Genomic DNA, 15,928 nt, shown 5'->3' with positions numbered 1-15,928 from the left:
ACTATTATCAGGTCCAGCTCCAATTAAAGAATCAAATTCCATACTCTGTTAACATTAATACTGTTTCACTGATGTGATTATAAGATAATATAAAAGATCTTCCTATATGTTGGGTCAAATGATATCTCTGTATTCTCAGTACTGTAGGTATCAAAATCAGTATCAGTCAGAACTTTACCAAATAAACAGATCCAGCAGAAGATATATATTAAGAGATTTATTTCAAGGAATTGGCTTATATGATCGTGGCATCTGTCTGGATAAGTACAAAGTCTTGAGGGGCAGGTCTGCAGACTGGAAACCTCTGGGTGGGGGCTAATGCTACAATCCACAGGTGGAATTTCTTCAAGGGAACTTCAGTTTTGCTTGTAAAGCCTTTCAGTTGATGAATGAGGTCTACTCAAATTTTGAAGGGTCATCTCCTTTACTTAAAGTCAATTGCTTGTAGATGTTAACCACACCTACAAAATGCCTTAACAGCAACACCTAGATTAGTGTTTGAATAACAGGAGACTGTAACCTAGCTAAATTGCCACACAAAACTAACCATCACAGACAGTAGATTGAGAAAAAATTTTGAATAAAATTTAGGAACATATAATGGAAATGTTGAGAAAGCTTATATACCACAAATTAACTTCTAGAAATTTTCCTAATACATCGATGTGTGTATCAAGATGCATGAAACAGTCATATATTTTAGTTTTACAGAAAAGAGTGAAAATACAAAGATTCCCAAATATCAATGATTGAACATTTTAGAAATAAAGTACAGACATATGAACTATTACTATACATTCATGAAAGTTAATAGTTTGGAATAACATTAACATACATAAATGTCTTATGTTATTAAATTAACAAAGAAGGCAAACTCCAAAAGAGTTTATATGTTACATTCCCAACTTCAGGGAACATTCTGTAATAAAATGACAGTTTTAAATTACAATACAGTTATAATGGTTCCTTCTGATAAATGCAGGTTATTGTGCCTTTTTCCTCTTTGGTATTTTCAGCATTTTATGAAATATCTTCTAATAAATAGAATAAAGTACATGCTATCTTCAAAAGAAAAATGCTGTCATTCATTAAGCACCTATTTTATTTCAGATAGTGTCTTGCAAAACTGCTCATTATTCAACACATACTGTAGTGTTTGCCACATACAAGGCCCTGTTGTACGTATGAGGATATAGGAGTAACATAACAAAGGCCTCTGTCTCCTTATACTGTTGACATTGTAGTGAATGAACTATAATCTCCATACAGAATAGCATGTTCCACATGCTTAAAGTAGTGAAGCTTAAAGATCTGGTATTGAACTGAACTCTCATTCTCAACTATAGACAGACAAAGCCCTTAAAACTCCACTTTATTCATTTCGCTTCTAACCTTCACCATCTCTCAAAATCTCACACTATAATATCTCTTATTCTTCACTCTTCCTCTCGTAATCATCATAGTCACACAGAGGCCAGTTCTGGGATATTTCTACTCTGTATTTGTGTGTAGTCTTTATTGCACAACTTAGAACCATTGTGTATTGAATTAATATGTATTTTATACCACACTTTTTCATTATTCTCTAGTCAGATCCACAAGAGTAAACACCACTGTTGACTATGGGCTAAATACAGATCTTTAAAGGAAGACAAAAAAATGTTCTTCTCATTAGGATAAAATATTCTAATTTGTAATATAAATATGTAAATACATATGTATATGTATTTTAGATACATATATGCAGATGTGTACGCACACCTGTATGTACATGTGTATTCCTTGAAATTTTAGAATGTAGAGTAACTTTTGTTCTTGATTAAAAATGCCACAGACAACGTTTGGAATAAAAAATAGATTCTTAATGATAAACATGCTGAAGTGTCAAAAAATCTTTTAAGAAGAGTTCGAACAGAGAATACTTGGTATACCAAATATTAAAATAAATTGTCCACTAGAGTAATTAAAGAAATATATTTGGAATCAAGTACACTGAAGACCTATAAAATACGAAGTGAAGAAATACTATATACATAAAATATTATTGTGAATATTAGTGACCTTCAAATCCATGTATAAACATAAAATATAGGCAAATATTTATTTCTTTGTTGGGAAGGATTTTCATTCAGAGAATATATTGAAAATACTAATAGATCTTATATGAGTAGAAATATAAAACTAAACATTTACTTCTGGGAACATTTCCTAAGATTAAATAAGAGTGATATGACCTCATAAATTAGTATCATGTACACATTTATCACTTTAAAATCTTAGAAACTAAATACCCAACAATATGTTATGTAGTCACATAAGAGAAATTATGCACATCAGAAAAATTTAATTTAGATGTATAATTATTGACCTATATTTTATTGATATAATTATAAAAACAAAATTAAATATGATTACCCTGTTGATTATTTTTAAAAACAAAATTTAACAGTAAATTTCAAAGATCTTAGTGGCTTTATTCAGTGATTCATGAATATGTATGTATTGTATATATATTATCTTTTCAGTTATTATAGCTATAATCAACAGCCAAATAAATATGTTTGATGGCTTAATGGGTTTCCTTTGCTTCATGAAATATGGGAAATTTGTTCATTAACAAAGTCTTAGTGAATAATTGCTAATACTATTTCAATATCACAAAACAGTATGAAATATTTTTCCAAACATTAAAATTTAAAGATTGATTGGAGAAAAGTAGTTGTGCTTTTTATTTTTATCATTTAATGAATAACTTCCTAGAAGCTGTATCCTCCCTAAGATATTTTTAACAGCTTAATTGTAAGAAGTAATTAACCCAGAAAGCTTCTAGTTTGCTTCTAAATACAGCATCCAAGAATATCAAATGGGTTCTAAAAATGTTCAGTACATTTTTTCCCATGTTCTTAATATACAGAACAGCATGATCTTTTCAAAAACTTTTCAGAACTTTCTTTATCATAGCATTAATATTGGCTGCCATGTTACACATGGTCTTAGTTTTATTAACTTTGTATCATGATATAGATAAAAGGAGGATGCAAAAAAAACCTCCAAATATTTTTTAAGAAAAAATGTATATGCATTATAGATATGATTTATCTCATTGTTCCTATTCTTTATTCACTACAAAAATGTGTAAATGTGTGTGTGTGTGTGTGTGTGTGTGTGTATTCACATATACAGAACACACTTTCTGGGGTCATGAGAACATTTCTAAAATTGGCCATATGCTGGGCTATGCAGCCTAAGTGAATAAATTTCAAGAATCAGAAGCAAACAGAATATTCTTTGAATAAGCTTGATTTGAGCTTTTATAGTATTTTATAATATAAAAGATAACCAGGAAGTCCCTGTACAGTTCTGAATAATCTTGGGCCAAACAAACAAAAAAATCACAAAAGAAATTAGAAAATATTTTGAATAGATGATGAGGAAGAACTTTTTGTGCATAGCTAAATTTATTCTTAGAAGTTTACAATCTTGAGAGCTTATGTTAGATTAAACAGCCTAGAAGCAGGAGAGTAAATTAAGCCCAAAGAAAGTGAAAAGACGAAAATCATAAAAATAAGAACAGAAGCTAATGGAGTAGAAAATAAACATAGGATGGCAACTATCAACAATGCCAAAAGTGTGTTCTTTGAAATTGGCTACTCCCTACCAAGGTTAATCTGCAAAAGAAATAAAATGAGAAAAAGCACACATAGCCAATATTATACGAAAGAGAGACATTGTTAGAGTCTCAACACCAATTACATCTTTACTGGCAATAATGTTAGGCATAAATACATTTTATGCCAATATTTTGGATAAATAAAAGTATTTTATGCCAGTAATTTTGAGAATTCAGGTTAAATGAAAATGTTTCTAAAAAAACACAACTTAGTGAAATAGATGTGATAATACATATATATCTGCATTGATTAAATACATTAAATCCATCCTTAGTAACTTCCTCAAAGAAAACTCCAAGTCCAGGGGGCTGTTCTAGTGAATTCTACAAATATTGAAAAGTAGAGATAACGTCAATATTTTATTAACTTTCTGAAATAATATAAGGACAGCATCATCTTGATACCAAAATTTAATAAGAGTAATACCAAGACAGGAGGCCTGAGGCCAATCACTCTGTTTAACATATATATTCCTTAATATATAGAAGAGTGAATCCTGTGTTATGTAAAATTGACATACATTACGACCAAGTAAATTTATTTCAGGAATGCATTCAAACATTAAAAAAAACAGCATAATTCATCACAATAAAGAGAAAAAAATTTTTTTTGATAATCTCAATTCAAAAAGATGAACAAAGTAAGAGGATTTATACTTCAAATATCTGGACTTAATAAAAAGTATCAGTATTTCAGACAGTGTGATATTGGTACAGGGGTAGAAGTATAGACCAATAAAATAGAGTGCCTGGGAACATACTCACACACACACACACTCCTATAGTCAAAGGTATGTTGTACACTGGATAACCATATTTAAACCTGATTCTTTTCAATATTTTTCACACAGAAAATTAGACAATGTAAAAAACTGAAGTAGAATATTATGCTCTTAATGTCATTTTAGTCAGTGATGGGAATGTTCCATTTATTATCAGAATTTATTTCATTAAGTGATTGCCACAATTTGTTGTTTTGTCAAAATTTAACTTTGTATTTATGTACTTAAAACATTAAGGGTTTCTAATTTAGAACAGATTAATCTACTGATAACTTTGTTGGCTTTATGGTGAGATAATCTGTTTACTTAAATGTTTCTTCTTTTGTTAATAGCTTAATTAATTGGTCAAATGTTTATACAACACATGCTAAAACCATAAATTTTTTCCCTAAATGGTTGCAGGCAAGAATTTGATCCATGTAGAGCTGAACTGACTATTTTAGGAAAGACTATGAAAACAAGTGAATCTATCAATCATATATCTGGAAAACCCTTGCCAGAATCAGGATCTGTCTTTATTGGTGGTTTTCCATATCTTCGTGGAACAAACCAGGTATTTCTATTGATATCTTAAAATATATTTATTATGTCATTGTATGAAAAACAGATTGCAAAATTTTAGAAAAGTTTCCTAGTTGATGAAGCTGTCTTCATGGTTTTGAAAAGAGAACATGAACAATTCTACTAAGATATCCTACTGAAGCATACTAAAAGTTTACTGTTCTCATTGTACAGAATTGCTTTGGTTGTCAGGCTGCTTTCCCATCTTATATACATACATACATCTTATACATGTGCATTATACTTAATGATAATTTTAAACATATGGGCTTTTGTTCACTCCTATGCTAGTGATTTCCTTGGATATATGAGGGGGTCGGCTCAAGAACACACCACAAATCTGATTCAGGAAATGGATCTGGAAGACCATTCTCAGTCTCCACTTCATATTGGGTTTTTAAAATGTAAAAATGTTCTCTGCAGAGGTTTGTGCATATGCCAACCCGTACTCTAAATTTTCATTTAGATAATTAGCTTATTGTCTTCATTATTAACCTATATTTTTGGATAAGAGCTTTCATGCTGACTTAAATGTTATTGATCATTGGCTCCATTTTATGTTATTATGGAGAATTACTTTCACAATTTAGGGTTGCTTGTTAAGTGTACCAATAGCTTATTACATCTTTTCTCTTACTGTATTTACAATTGTGCTTTACTTATGTGAACATACTATTTTAAAATACTGGAGATCTAAAATGCTATTATTTCGAAGCCCCACAAGTAATATAAATTGGGTATAAATCTACTATTGGTAAGCTAAAAAAATTCAAAGCAAATTTACATAAAGAACGAAAGTCACTTGCATAGTTGATGTGATGCATATGCCTTCAGTGAAATAAGGGAATTCTTTATCTGTAAGCATGCAGACGTTATTTTAAATTCAGCTTTACTCCATTAGACTTTTTGTGACTTTTTCTATGGTAATACACTTCACTGACTTTTTCCTAGATATAACAAGACTATAAGCTCTATAAGAGTAACACATTTCTGTTTTGTTTACCTTTTTATACCTCAAGGCAAGGACAGTTTCTGTCACATAGTAGGTGTCCATAGAACATCTTGTAAATGTATGATCAATTAAAGAATGGATGATAGGATTACAAAAAACTTACATAAATGAATCTTTAGTCATATATATATACACATATATATATTTATGTATATATACATCCCAAGTAAAAGATGAGTTCTCATATAGAATTTAATATTTGTGGGCAAAGATTAATTAACTGCAAGTTCTCAAGACTCAAAGAGCTATTACTCTGTTGAGGATACAGGAGCAGTATAGAAAAACAGAAAAGAGAACCTCCTAGTCTCCCTAGGGGAATAAGGGGGTTTGTAGTTAGGCATAGATGTGAGGGATGATCAAGTGCCTACCAGGTAAGTAATATGTAGGCTGTCATTCCAGGCAGACAAAATGTCACACACTCAGGCTTAGGTAATGGAAAGACCTAGGAGAGGGGGAGTGGGAGTGGAAATAACTCACTAATTGTGGAGGCATGGAGTTTGATGTGAAATGAGCAGAAGGAAGACTTGATGTTGGAAAAGGCAGGAGTCTGAGCATCATGGATCCTGTATAAAATATAAAATATTATCTGTTTTTATACTGGTGCCTGTAGGAGCCATTTAAGAAGTTTGAACAAGTAGTGATCTTTAATAGTTTTTACTCTGAAGCACCTGAAGCAGAGGACTGGAGGTATTTAGACTACAGGTCAAGAATTGATAAAGTTAGGTAATAGGAATAATTAAACAAGAAATGGTGTTGTGACAGTAAGGGTGAGAGGATGACTATGAAAGCTATCGAGCTCATAATAATTATAGGAAAAAAATGGAAAAAGTGGAATTTGAATTACCAGTTTGTCTTATGTAAGCAGAGAATGTATAGTGTCTTAAAAAAGATGGGGATCACAAGATTATTTATAAAGATGGCAAGTTCATTTTTGCATTTGCATTAATTTTTGGTAGAGATGATTTTCAAATATTACCAGCTGGTTTGCCATGCCACTAATTCATCAATCCATTGCATCAGTACATTCCTGTTGCATATCATCCTACCAACGGGACATTGTGGTATAGAGTAAGTCATTTGAAATATGGGCCTTGAGTTTTTAAGAGATCCTGACTATGGGAGTCTTTATACATGTGATAGTGGAAGCCACGATCACTGATTGGATTGTTTTTGTAGAATGAGAGAAGAGAGGATTAATTATTGGAGATCAGCAATTTAAGAGTGGGCTAAAGAAGAGGGGCACCCAAAAACGGTTAAAGGGTAGAGGAATTGGTAATAGAACAAGGGGAAATATGTCACAAAGACAGAGTTTCCAAAAGGAGTGTATATGTTCAACACCAAAGCTACAAAAGGTCAACCAGCAGTTTCAGAAGAACAATAAGAGCAGGAAGAAAAATAGCTTTTTAAGGAAGAATAAATGGAAGAAGAAATATTTTTGATTACTGTTTCTAGAAGCTTATTAATAAAAAGAGAAAGGTAGTTATCTAGGGGAGGACAGAGTATCAAAGTAGAGTTGCAGAAATAGGTAATAACTGACTATCTTCTGAAGACTTTGTCATTCAAACCTTTGTTAGAAAGGATTAGCATTAACTAAGGGATACTCTCATAAAAACTTGATTCTCATTCTGTGATATAGAACAACTGGACATTTGTCACAATCAATTTAGAGAAATTTGTGTGTAGACCAGTGAAGTTACCTTGAAATTAAAGGGACTGCTAACTAAGCAACTTTTCCCTCCTTGCTAAATATGCTGTGTTCCTGTATTTGGAAGATTTTATGTCAGTTCCTTATTGAATTTTTATTCTTATACTGTTACTCTCTCATAGTACTTATGTATGTTATGTGTGTGTGACATTCACTTAAATTGCTATATATTGAATGATTGATACAAGCAAAATACAAAATGTCTATGATAATACTTAAAGAGAAATCATATGAATCAGAAAACAGAAACAGCTTTGTGAACTTGTTTCTGTGCAGTATGGCCCCTTTGAATATCTAAGTATCATGCAGGCTGTAACTATCTAATTATTGTGTTCTGATTAAGAGCTGCTGTTTAAGCACAGTGGGTTGTCAGTACTCAGAAAATTAAAAACAACAGGTTTGCAGTATTAAACACTAAGAAAGAGAACTATAGTTGAGTCTTCAAGCCAATAAGTACTAAGTTACACTTATTCTCTTGCCTCTAAGTTTCCAGTAATGTCTTTCTATACTGGCTAGAGCCCCTCCACGTAATCAGAGCCCCTAATCCAATGCGTATATGCTGACAGGTTGTTTAATGTTTCCTTTAACAAAAACACACAGAGCTCAGTAGGGAGGAGAGAATGAAACAGTTAGGCATTTTCAGTTTTGTGCCTGAAGTGTGAAAAACTGTTTCCCCCTGAGGACCGTAAATGATGATAACTTCCAAAGTCCGAGAGTAAATGCCCCCTCTCTGGTGTAGGAAAACACTTTTCCCTAGTAGTGCATTAATTGTTTTATACTTTTCAATGCATGTGCTCCTGCCTTGGGTCTAAGTTGCTTAAGGACACCAAGCCTTAATTCTTTAACAAAGCACAAGCCAAGTTACAGTGGTACCAACTTTTCTCTTTGCTAAATATAAAAGGAAATAAGATAATTATACAAAGAGATATTATTGTTAATCCTCTAGAGGATTTTTTTTCTTTCTGCAAAAATTGAAAACATAAAATGTGTTCTGTAAAGATGCTAGTTATTTTTCACATTCAAGTCAACCACTAATATTAAAAACAGAATTTATGGTAGCATATACTTTTATATAGGATAGGAATTTTTGAAGACTCAGTGACTAACTTAATCCATTTGGGCTGCTATAACAAAAATACCATAAACATTAATTTTTCATAGTTACGAAGGTTGGGAAGTCCAAGATCATGGTGCTGGCAGGTTGGAGTTTGGTGAGGGCCCCTTTTCTGGTTCATAGACAGCTGCTGTCTTCTAACTGTGTCCTCAACGTTGGCAGAAAAAGTGAGAGAGTTTTCTGGGATCTCTTTTGTAAGGGCACCACCCTCATGACCTAATCACCTCCTGAAGACCTCCTCCTCCTAATACCAATTTATTGAGGACTAGGATTTTAATGTGAATTTTAGGGGGACACAGACTCTGAGTTCATAACAATGATTGATTAAAGAATCTAAATATTCATTTTAATTTTTAATTTCAACATAATAGATGAGTCCAATAATTATTAAAATTTTAAGTGAATCCCTTGAGAAAATAAGAATACTTTTGTAAAGCAAATAAGTATTACCTACTTTTTGTATGTTTAAAACATTGATTTACATATTCAATAATTAATCTGCTATAAAGCCATTCACTTTTACAAAAAACCCTGTCAATCATCTTCCATAAAAATCATTTAGCCAAAAAAGTGACTTTTAAATTAATAATCTAACACAGAATGACAGAATTCTCCTTTGGAAGTTGTGATTGATTCCTGAAGAATAAATGAAAAAGTCACCTCAGTTATCTATATTTCCCTTTCTGTTAAAATATTTTGGTAGTTTATATTACTCATCACAATTCATTATCAATTTAAAGAGGAAATGACACCTCAGTAAATTGTTTATGATAGACTATTACAGAGGATGCTTGTCCACCTTTCTGAGCTCTTCCAAGATATTTGTTGTATGAATACTAGGTAATCAATCAGAAATAAATTGAAACACACCAGTGAAAAAAATTTTTAAAAGATGGCCACGTTCAGCCCTCTTGGGTTGGGTAAATGGTGAAAAACAAAACAAAACAAAACAAAACCGTTAATCTCTACCTTGACCTTATTTTCTGTCCATTTGATCTTAAAAAGAAAATCACTATAATAAGCAAAAGTGTTTTATTTTTTATTTTTATTTAAAAAAAAATTTTTTTTTTCAACATTTATTTATTTTTGAGACAGAGAGAGACAGAGCATGAATGGGGGAGGGTCAGAGAGAGGGAGACACAGAATCTGAAACAGGCTCCAGGCTCTGAGCTATCAGCACAGAGCCCGACGCGGGGCTCGAACTCACGGACCGTGAGTCGTGACCTGAGCCGAAATCGGCCGCTTAACCGACTGAGCCACCCAGGCGCCCCAAGCAAAAGTGTTTTAAATAAGCATATATGTAACGTATATCTCTGATAAGCATAAGCAAAATAATAGAGACATAAGAGTTGCATTGCAACATTTCAAAAACCATTGCTTCTTCTGGAGGTTATGTGTTAAGTCATTCACTTATTCATTCGGCCTGTCTGCAGCAGTGCCATTTAAGCCCTTAGCTGTCTATTTTGCCATCAGTGGCATTTGGCAACAAATCAACAAATTTTCAGATGAAGACCCATGAGAATTATTTCTCATTCCTTGCACATATAAGACTCACTTTTAATTTATTCCCATACGAGGACATGCCTTTCTTAAGCAATAATCCACTGTGGACTGAGCCGCGCTCAGTTGTACCGCAAAAACTGGCTCCTACTCAACACAAAGACAGATTCTCCTCCCACAGTTCCACCTTCCTCTGCAAACTGCTCTTCTGTTTTTTTGCTCCGACCCATATCTTTATCACTTTTGCCTCTATTTCTTGATATCTGTGCAAAACGCTGCCAGGAGTTGGGGAGGACCTATCTCTGAGTCCGTCCCTACTCTGGATCCTTTCTTAATCTATATGGTTCCAACATTTTAAGGATCTCTCTTGAATTCCTCTATTTATGTTTGCTTCTAGTTTTGAAAAGTTCTGTGTACATTTAATCATAGTTCCATTTATTCAAGAACACTGGCTTATATTTACCATTGTATCTACCTCACCCTAATTATCTCATTAGAAAATATAGAAAAAAAATACATGCAAGTCTGCACTCATGAGCCTATGAGGAAGTCAGAAGGAGACATCAAGCATGAGTCTAAGGCTTCAGGTGGCTTAAGCAACAAAACGATGGATCCATTACTAAGATGAGGAAAACTGGGAGAACAGATTTGGGGGAAATGAGAAGATTATTAGTTTGGACACTTCAAGTGAGGTATCTGTGAGGCTTGCAAGAATGAACAAGGTAACACTTGTGTTCATAACTCAGGGAATTCTCAGCATGTAGCATTTAAATTCATGTGACCAGATGAGGGGCGCCTGGTGGCTCAGTCAGTTAAGCATCCAACTATTGGTTTCAGCTCAGGTAATATTTTATATGAATACTAGGTAATCAGTCAGAAATAAATTGAAACACACCAGGGGAAAATTTTTTCAAAAGATGAAAGAAAAATTTTCAAAAGATTAAAGGAAATAAGATAATTATACAAGTAGATACTATTGTTAATCCCTTAGTGGATATTTTTTTCTTTCTTCAAAAGTTGATAACGTAAAATATGTTCTATAAAGATGATAGTTCTTCTTTTTTCACATTGAAGTCAATCACTAATAAAAACAGAATTTATCTTGCGGAGTGTGAGTTCAAGCCCCATGTCGGGCTCCATGCTGACAGTGAAGAGCCTGTTTGGGATTTTCTCTCTCTCCCTCTCTCTCTGCCCCTACCCTCTCTCAAAATAAATAAATAAAAGCTAAAAGTAAATAAATAAATGAATGAGAAAAAATAATAAACAAGTACATGTGACTAGATAAGATAACCTCAGGGGAGAGGGAGGAGAAAGAAGAGAAGAATCAGAACAAAGTCCTGGAGAAGACTGAGAAGGTAATTAAGTATCCAACAGCAAAGTAGGCTGAGGAATTAAGAGCACAACTGAGAAAATGTGCTGTAATCATAGAATGCAGAAGAAGAGCAAGTTTCAAGAAAGAGGAGCTGTTCAACCCTGCTAAAATAGGATCTATAAAGAATAAGGGCTGACAACCATCTATTAGTTTTTCTGACATGTAAAGCATTGATAAACTCATAAGAGAAATGACTACCTCTATTTAAGCTCATGATGGTGAATGAAGGAATATTGTCAGCATTCTGTTAAGAACCAATGTTTTCCCTTGGCAAAAGGAGAGAATCTAGCTGCACATTTGCTTCCTATTATAACAAGCATGAAGATTGCACCTGCAGTGAGACAGTTTAGTACATTTTTAATCTGCATTGAAAATCCTTTTTAGTATCATCTATAAAGTGGAAGATGTTCATATCCTAAACAAAATTTTCCAGTTTAGGGATACACACTGGTGAAATTCTTCTACTTGAATACAAGGACACATATACTGCCTCATGTAAGTGGAATCATTCAACGTTTGTCTTTCTGTGCCTGGACTCCTTCACTTAGCCTGATGTCCTCTGTTTCATCCATGTAGTCACTTATTACAGAATTTCCTTTTTTTATCTATTGGTTTGTCAGTGGACATTTAAATTATTTACACATCATGGCTATTGTGAACAGTGCTTCTATGAATATAGGTCTTTTCAAGATCTTGATTTCAATTCTTTTGAATAAATACCCAGAAGTGGGATTGCAGGATTATATGGTAGTTTCATTTTTAATTTGGGAGGGAATCTCCATGCTACTTTCCATAGCAGCTGCACCATTTTGTGCTCCACCAACAATGCACAAGGGTTCTGATTTCTCCACATCCTCACCAACATTTGTGGCATACACACACACATACACATTTACACACATATATATACATACATATGTAAATAAAATACATACACATATATACACATATATGTGTATATATATACATATGTATGTATATATATAATTCTGACAGGTATAAGATGGTATCTTGATATCTCTTGGTTTTGGTGTGCAATTTTCCTGATGATTAGTGATTATGAGCATTTTTTCATATACTGTTGACCATTGTATGTTTTTGGAGAATGTCTATTCAAAAGCCTTATTTTTTAACTTGGGTTATTAGCTTTTTTAACTATTTAGTTGTTGGAGTTCCATATGTATTTTGGAGATTAACCCCTTATCAGATATATAGTTTGCAAATATTTTCTCCTATTTTATAGATTGCCTTTTAATTCTGTTGATTGTTTCCTTTTCTGTATGGAGGCTTTTTAGTTGATATAGTTACTTACCTATTTTGCTTTTGGTGCCTGTGTTTTTAGTGTCGTATCGATGAAAATATTGTCAAAACCAATGTCATGTTGTTTTCCCTAATGTTTTCTTCTAGGAGTTTTATAGTTTAAGGTCTTAAGTTTATGTTTTTAATCAATTTTGAATTAATTTTTATTTATGGTATAAGGTAAGGGTCCAGTTTTATTTGCTTACATGTGGATATCTAGTTTTCCCAGTACCATTTGTTGAAGACAGTATCCTTTTCCTGTTGTGCATTCTGGGTATTCTTGTTTAGGATCAGCTAATTGCATATGCATGGATTTATTCCTGAATTCTCTTATTCTGTTCCATTGTTCTACATGACTGTCTTTATATCAGTATCATACTGTTACTATTACTGTTATCTTTGTAATATAATTTGAAATCAGAAATTGTGATGCCACCAGCTCTGTTATTTTTCAAGATTGATTTGGCTTTCCATGGTCTTTTGTGGTTTCATATGAATTTTTATTTATTTTTAATTTTTTAAGTTTATTTATTTATTTTGAGATAGAGCACAAGCAGGTAAGGGGCAGAGAGAAGAGAGACAGAATCCCAAGCAGGCTCTGTGCCATCAGTGCAGAGCCTGATGTGGGGCTTGAACCCATGAACTGTGAGATCATGATCTAAGCTGAGATCAAGAGTTGGACACTTAACCAATAGAGCCACCTAGGTGCCCCTCATATAAATTTTGAAATGTTTATTTTATTTCTGAAAAAAGAAACTCACAAATACCATTTGGATTTTGATAGAGAATGCATTGAGTATAGATTCCATAGATTGTTTTGGGTAATATGGACATTTTAACAATATGAAATCTAATAATCTGTTGTTATAATATGGATGTCTTTACATTTTTTGTGTGTATTTTGTTTAATTTCTTTCATCAGTGTTTTGTAGTTTTGTTTATAACAAGTCTTTACCTTCTCAGGCAAGTTTATTCCTGGGTATTTTATTCTTTTGGTGCTTTTTTATTTATTTATTTATTTTTTAATGTTTATTTTTGAGAGAGAGACAGAGAGAGAGTGCCTGGGAGGGGCAAAGAGAGTGCCTGGGAGAGGCAGAGAGAGAGGGAGACACAGAATCCGAAGCAGGTTCCAGTCTCTGAGCTGTCAGCACAGAGTCCAATGCAGGGCTCAAACACACAAACTGCGAGATCATGACCTGAGCCGAAGTTCTATGCTTAATTGGCTAAGCCACCCAGGTGCCCCTCTTGGTGCTATTTTAAATGGGATTATTTTTCTCATTTCCTGTTCATATAGATTTTGTTTAGTGTATAGAAAAGCAACCAACTATTTATGTTGATTTTGTATCCTGCAACTCTGTTGACCTCATTAGTTCTATTTTTTTTTAATCTTTAGGGTTTTCTCTCTGTATATGATTATGTTGTCTGAAAACAGGGATAATTTCACTTCTTCCTTTCTGATTGGAATGCCTTTTATTTCTTTTCCTTGCCTAACTTCTCTGGCTAAAACTCCAGTACTACGGTGAATGCATGTAGCAAAAGTAGGCCTCCCAGTCTTATTCCAGATCTTAGATGAATGCCTTTCAATTTTAAACTATTGAGTAAGATGTCAGCGCCAAGCCTGTCAAGTATGGTCATTATTATGTTGAAGTGATTTCCTTCTATTCCTTGTTTTTTTTAGTGTTTTTATCATGAAATGGCATTGGATTTTGTCAAATCCTTTTTCTGCATCTATTGAGATGATTGTATGATTTTTATCTTTTATTCTTTTGAGGTGATATATCACATTAATTGGTTTTTGTATATTGAACCATTCTTCATCCTACAGATAAATCACATTTGTTCATGGTAGATGATCCTTTTCGGTTTGCTAGTATTTTGTTGAAGAGTTTTGCATCTGTCTATGTCAGGGATATAGCAGGTAGTTTGTTTTCCTTGTAGTGTCTGTGACTGGCTTTCATGTCAGAGTAATGGTGGCCTCATAAAACATGTTTGGAATTGATCCCCCCTCTTCAATTTGTTGGAAGAGTTTGAGAAGAATTGATGTTAATTCTTCAAATATTCTGTAGAAGTTAAAGTGAATATATCTTGTCCTAGGATTTTCTTTTTGGAAGGTTTTTGATTACTAGTTCAGTCATTTTACTAGTTATTTGTTCATTCAGACTTTTTCTTTATGATTTAGTTTTGATAGGTAGTATATTTCTAGGAGCTTATCTATTTCTCGTAGACTATCCAGGTTGTTGGCATATAATTGCTAATATTCTCTTACTATCCTTTTTATTTCTGTGGCATCAGTTGTAATGTCTCTTCTTTCATTTCTGATCTTATTTATTTGAGTCATCTTTTCTTTGTTAGTTTAGCTAAGGGTTTGCCAATTTTATCTTTTCAAAAAAAACCAGCTCACTGTTGTTGATTTTGTGTTTTGAATGAGGATTTTTAATTCATTGACAGTTAAAGTGATTATTGATAGAGAAGAATTTACTGCCATTTCTTATTTGCTTTCTGTTAGTATTGTAGTTCTTTTCTCTATCTTTTCCTCTCTTGTCTTCTTTTGTGTTTTGTTGATTTTTTGTTTTTTATGCTTTGTATTTTTTGTGTTATATGCTTCGATTCCTTTCTCTTTTTCTTGTATATAACTTCTGTAGAAATCCTCAGGTCATGATCACACAGTTCATGGGTTCGAACCCCACATAAGGCTCTATGCTGACAGCTCAGAGCCTGGAGTCTGCTTTGGATTTTGTGTCTCCTTCTCTCTGCCCCTACTCCACTTGCTCTCTGTCTCTTTCTCTCTCAAAAATCAATAAACATTACAAAAATTAAAAACAAACAAACCAAAGAAAGAAAGTGCAGAATACTGGACATGTAGACCTCTGAGTGAAGCTAGGAGCTAGATGGTATACCACTATGCCAAAGGCA

General features: G+C 33.0%; 1 protein-coding gene across 1 annotated transcript in view; it reads left to right on the top strand.

The window, feature by feature from the left end:
• The window catches only part of EYS (eyes shut homolog), a 1,764,056-nt gene that overhangs the window by 1,187,301 nt on the left and 560,827 nt on the right, over positions 1 to 15,928 (top strand). Inside the window, 1 exon segment of the mRNA XM_042986616.1 lies at positions 4,855 to 5,005. Within this exon segment, the coding sequence (XP_042842550.1) occupies positions 4,855 to 5,005 (151 nt within the window).

The sequence above is a fragment of the Panthera tigris genome, chromosome B2, assembly GCF_018350195.1.
Source record: "Panthera tigris isolate Pti1 chromosome B2, P.tigris_Pti1_mat1.1, whole genome shotgun sequence".
Taxonomy (NCBI): domain Eukaryota; kingdom Metazoa; phylum Chordata; class Mammalia; order Carnivora; family Felidae; genus Panthera; species Panthera tigris.
Note: the sequence above shows the minus strand (reverse complement) of the source record. Positions and strands in the feature narration are given on the sequence as shown.